Source organism: Etheostoma cragini, chromosome 23 (genome assembly GCF_013103735.1).
Source record: "Etheostoma cragini isolate CJK2018 chromosome 23, CSU_Ecrag_1.0, whole genome shotgun sequence".
NCBI classification, from domain to species: Eukaryota; Metazoa; Chordata; class Actinopteri; order Perciformes; family Percidae; genus Etheostoma; species Etheostoma cragini.
Window position 1 is genome coordinate 1133507 of NC_048429.1, and position 5766 is coordinate 1139272.

At 42.8% G+C, this 5766-nt stretch overlaps 1 protein-coding gene across 1 annotated transcript in view; it reads left to right on the forward strand.

Moving 5' to 3' along the window:
- The window catches only part of LOC117939065 (plexin-B2-like), a 97093-nt gene that overhangs the window by 53997 nt on the left and 37330 nt on the right, over window positions 1-5766 (forward strand). The window contains exons 8-12 of the mRNA XM_034864109.1: window positions 1329-1429; window positions 2294-2420; window positions 4417-4585; window positions 5429-5540; window positions 5649-5760. Coding sequence (XP_034720000.1) covers window positions 1329-1429; window positions 2294-2420; window positions 4417-4585; window positions 5429-5540; window positions 5649-5760 — 621 coding nt within the window. The remainder of the gene's footprint in view (window positions 1-1328; window positions 1430-2293; window positions 2421-4416; window positions 4586-5428; window positions 5541-5648; window positions 5761-5766) is intronic.

Consider the following 5766-nt stretch of genomic DNA (forward strand, 5'->3'; position numbering starts at 1 on the left):
AAATGCTCTCTGTCTCCATAACACACAAAGAAGGTCAGGGATATGTGCTTATTCTGCTTTTCCATTTCATCTCTCGGGTCGGCGACGTAATGAGCCTGTCATTTATTCTCTCCTTCTCATTTGATCATTTATTCATTCGCTCGACAAACAGCGATACATCCGTCTCTATTACCTCACAGAAGTCAGCCATTGATTTATTCTCTCTGTTTTCCTCTTCATCCGTCTTCCCTCCGCTCCGTCCTTTCATCTCTCGGTCGTCATCCTTCTCCGCCACCGAAAGTGAAATTGATGTTATTGATTCAGAGAGGAATTAATTAGAATGCACTTCAAGAGGGCGATTCACTTTCATCGAGTCAAGTGACGATCCTCGTGCTTGTTCCATCTGCTTATTTAAATGTATTGGACCGGCGTCTTCGTGTTGTCACGGAGGTGAATTATTTCCACAAAGTTCCCCACTAAAACAAGATCCTTTTCCAGACCTTTCCCTTCACAAGGACCTAATAGATATGTTATATGTTATGTTTCATCTCATGGGATCAATTTGGAAATAACACCCTCTAGAGCCGTGTACTACTCTCACAACCATTAAAATGTGTCACATATCCTGGGTGTAACTCTGTGATTCATCATGGAGGCAAGCCAGCTGACAGCTGTGAAAGTAAAAGCACACACACACACACACACACACACACACACACACACATGTCCCAGATGTGTCCCCTGTTATTTTCCCCCAGGTATTGTTCTTACAAAGAAAAAAGAAAACAGGAATAATACCAATTTAAAAATCACAAGTCTCTTCTCTACTGGTGTTCATTTGAGACCTCAGCTCCGTTCTGTCACAATTGAGTCAAATATCACACTCTTGTCCTGAGTCATAACTCTGTCAAATCTTAACACACAGGCATGAAACATATTGATATCATGCTGTATGACTTACACTTCCCGGGGATTTCATTATCTCTGATGTGCATTGGGAATATATATGTTTATCTGCTTAGAAATCCTAAGGAAAAAGCTGCTTCAGAACTTGCGTGGGAACCAACACATAGTTGAGTTTTCTTCATCATCAAAGTAAACCAGTGATAGTTGCACGTCGTGCATCCATGGGTACACTGAAGAATGGAGTTGCTAATAGCTAATTCGGCACTTTTAATCTATCTGATTAGTCAAAAATGTAAATTGAGAATACTAGTTTTAAATCACTGGATTTTCAGTTTGCTGTTAGTTTCATCCTCATCTAAGGGTTACTTTTTGCTTTTATGCTGCTGCATGTTGTGCAAAACAGCCGCTCCTTCACAATAAAAGCCTGTCCTGTATGTATGCAGATCACCAAGGTCCCGGTCCAGGCCTGCCACCTGAAGACAGACTGCCACTCCTGCGTCTCCATGAAGGATCCGTACTGTGGCTGGTGTGTCCTGGAGGGAAAGTGAGTCACTCTGGGTTTCAACCAAATTTTACTTTCTTAAATAATTAAATGAATATTTAAAATATAAAATAAAAACGGACGGTCAACCACGTTATGAGTGATGGCGTTGCATAGTCTGTCCACCAGAGGACGCTCTACAACGTCCCTGTTAGTGATGGCATTACATAGTCTGTCCACCAGAGGACGCTCTACAACGTCCCTGTTAGTGATGGCGTTGCATAGTCTGTCCACCAGAGGACGCTCTACAACGTCCCTGTTAGTGATGGTGTTGCATAGTCTGTCCACCAGAGGACGCTCTACAACGTCCCTGTTAGTGATGGCGTTGCATAGTCTGTCCACCAGAAGACGCTCTACAATGTCCCTGATGGAAACACTTTTTTTGTTTGTATTTTTATACATTTTATTAATCAGAGCTTTAATATATTTTGATGTTCTGTTGTGACAATAAAACAAATTATTATCATATTATTTTAGTGAGAATAAATAACTGGAAAAAACTAATGTTAGGGAAATCTTTATGTTCTGTAACGTGTTTCTGGATTTAAAAAATATATATCGGCAATATAGGGGCAGGTGGGATTTTTAAATAACCAAATATTTATATTAGTATTATCCTTAAAAATCGTCCGGGCTCTAGCTTAGATCTTTAAAATAGAGCCCGAAGAGTGGGAACGACCACTGAAGAGCTGAAGACATCAGATCTGTGTGGAGCGATGAGGAGACTGTAACCTTCCTCACATTAATACACAAAACAAACATAACTGTCAGATTTCCATCATGTTGTCCACCATCCGTCTGTGTGTGTTGGAGCTTCTCCACCAAGGCTCCTCTTTAAACACGTCCTCTTGTCCATCGCTGTCCCAGGTGCAGCAGGAAGACGGAGTGCAGCAGGTGGAGGGAGGAGAACACCTGGCTGTGGTCTCCCGGTCAGAAGTGTGTTCAGATCGAGGCCTTCGACCCCCCGAACATCAGCTGCAGGAAGTCCCAGCAGGTGGGAGCGAGAGGGGGGTGAAGGGACAGCAGGGCTGCAGGATATGAGGATGATGATGATGATGATGATGATGATGATGATGATGATGCCATATGGGACAACAGTGCTGAATATCTGGATAACATTAATATCTGCAATGAGCAGATATTAAAGTGTTCTCAGTTCTGCTGCTTTTTGGTATTCTGCTAAGATAATTTAACCCTCATGTTATCCTTGGGTCAAATTGACCCGTTTTTAGTTCTCTGGGCCGTCGAAATAAGAAAATGTTGACAGTAAAATGTCAAAAACCTCTGGAAAAAACACAAAAAAACGACAAAAAAAGCACCCAGAACATTGAAAAAGTGACAAAAATTTCGTAAAAAGCCATAATAATGTTGAAAAAAGGGACCATGGTTGACAAGAGGACAAAACAAGGGTTAAAACAAACATGAGGAAATCATTTCCAACGTTCTTTTATTGAACAAATTGAACATTGAGTTGAAAATAAAAGGCAGAATGAGAATGACAGTTACATTTGAATGTGCTGTTTTCTACTTAGTTTAGTTTATTTGCAAAAAATAAGTGAAATACATAAAAAAAAGGGAGAGGAGAGAAGCTTGAAACGTCTTCCACTTTTACAAAAAAGAAAACAACTGAAAACATGATAATTTCTCTAACAAACAAACACACGAAATAAAGATATATTGGATAATTATACACAGTATTAAAGACAAGGCAAACAAAAGTTCAATCCTTTGAGTCAGACATACAGTCCAAAGAATTATCCCAACATAAGATTTAAAGCTATAGTGCAAAGTCTCTGCCCCCCCCCCCCCCCCCCCCCCCCCCACCCACGTACATACATTTTCTATCGAGTAAAGCAATGATTAATTATAAGGCTCCCTGTTGAAGAATGAAACTCTTATTTTTGTAAATCCTAGCCAACTGCATGAGAGTAATGTCCAGCCAGCTGATTGTGTAACACCACAGAGAGTGTGTGTGTGTGTATGTGTGTGTGTGTGTGTGTGTGTGTGTGTGTGTGTGTGTGTGTGTGTTGGGGGGGCAGCAGCACGGAGCGTGTGCTGCAGCGCTCGGTCTCAACCCGACGGCTGAACCTTCTGCTTTAATGAGGGATTGATCAAAGAGCGTATTTGCCAGAAAGACGCGTCGTCCTTGGAGATGTACAGCCGGCTGTTGGCTGACCTTGCCTTCCCATCATGCCTTTCTGCTCCTAGAATAACTTTACAGCCCTTAGGACTTCACTTACATCCAGATGTTCACAACATAAGATCCCTGATGCTTATTCAGGATCCGGTTTAGCTACAAGTTGTGCAAGGGCGTAACTTTAGGTTTAACTTTGGGGGGTTAGAGCTCCACTTTTGCTCAAACATTTACATTTTTTTTGCATATGAAACACTTCATTTCCTGCATTGTGGTAGCATTTGTGTCTTTTTCTTCATCAATTTATGGTGCAGATGTCTTTGACTTTTGTCACATTATCTTATCGAGACAGAAGTGTAATAAAAAAAAATGTAAAAAAAGTAAAGGTTTAAAAAAACATCAAAAAAGCTGAAAAAAGTGCCAAAAACATCAGAAAAAAAGCAACCAAAACACTGAAAAAAGTGAAAAAAACATCTGAAAAGCAACCAAAACACTGAAAAAAGTGAAAAAAAACATCTGAAAAAAGTAACCAAAATGCTGAAAAAAGTGACAAAAACATCAGAAAAACAACCAAAACACTGAAAAAAGTGAAAAAAACATCTGAAAAAAGTAACCAAAACACTGAAACAAGTCACCAAAACATCAGAAAAAGTGACAAAAACGCTGAAATAGTGAAAAAAAAATCAGAAAAACAGCAGAAAAAGCAACAAAAACTTGGTGTGCCAAAATGTGTTGTGAACCTAAATTGACCTTCAGGTCGGATCAGACCCCGCGAGGTGCTGGATTTGGTCATGTGACATGGGCTCTATGACATGTTCCTTCACCTTTAACCCCCCTCCCTCCCTTCTTTCTCCAGGTTGTCATAACGATCCCCTCCATGCCCATCCTGAACCATTCGGATCGGCTGGAGTGCGTGTTCGGCACTTTCGCCAGCGTTGCCGTGGCGATCCGCGTCGACGGCCGCATGCAGGTCACCTGCTCGCTGCCCGAGCCCGTGGGGATCCCCCCCACTCCCCAGCTGCAGGGTAGGTGGACAACATGGGGGATTTACAGGAAGTCTTTCTCAATAACCATAATAATTATTATTGTTTTTAGAGCGCTTCACGAGGAAGCAAGTTGAGTCGGTACCACCCATGTCACGCTAGCTCCTCATATTTAGAGATTTTGGCGAGGGGAACACCTGGCGTGGCCATTTTCAAACTGGTCCCTTAATCTCTCAGCTTAAGATAGCTGACTGGAAATGGGTTCTGAGTCCGGTCTTGGACTCGAGTCCGGACTTAAGACTGTTTTTCTGTGGTCTCGGACTTGTCTCGGACTCGCTAGTATTTGGACTCGGACTTGTCTCGGCCACTGGTAGATAGCTGACTGGAAATGGGTTCTTGGCGGGGCTGTAGTACCGACTCAAGTCCGTTTTTCTCTGGTCTCGGACTTGTCTTGGTCTCGGCCACTGGTCTTGCCCAATATGGCTTCTGGTCTGGACCGAGTCCAGGGGTCTTCATTATGTCGATAATAATATTGGAGGGAAAGTGAAACCCAAAATAATTGTGTGGACTGTTGTCTGGACTCGGTCTTGACCCGGACTTGAGCCTCTTTCGACTTGGTCTTGACTTGAACTCGACTAGTCCTGGTCTTGGACTTGTCTTGGACTCGACTAAGGTGGTCGTGACTACAGCCCTGGTTCTTGGGTACCCATGAGTCTCTATTTCTGCATACTAGAGTCCCTAAACAGTCTCAGTGAGGCTTACATTGGGTCTGACTGGAAAGCCATGAATCTTGTGGATTCAACAAGCCCAATTGTATTAATGTGTGATGATGTCTGTGTGTGTGTGTGTGTGTGTGTGTGTGTGTGTGTGTGTGTGTTTCTTCAGACTACGTGTCGGTCCCAGTCAAAGTTCTGGTAAACGACAAAATCGAGGTGACGTCTGGACAGTACGACTTCTACAACTGTGCCGCCACAGTCAGGAAGAACCCAAACACACCGTAAGATGGGCAACCCCCCTCCCTTTACACACACACGCGCACACACACACACACACACCCACGCTGTGAATCGCACATCTGTAAGTATGTGTGGTTTGTGTGTTTCAGGTGTATAGCGTGTGTGAACAGTACGTGGGGATGTGAGTGGAACACTGAGGATCACATCTGCAGTGACAACAGTGACGCTGTAGCTGGGGAACGCATCGTTAAACCAAAACAGGTAGGT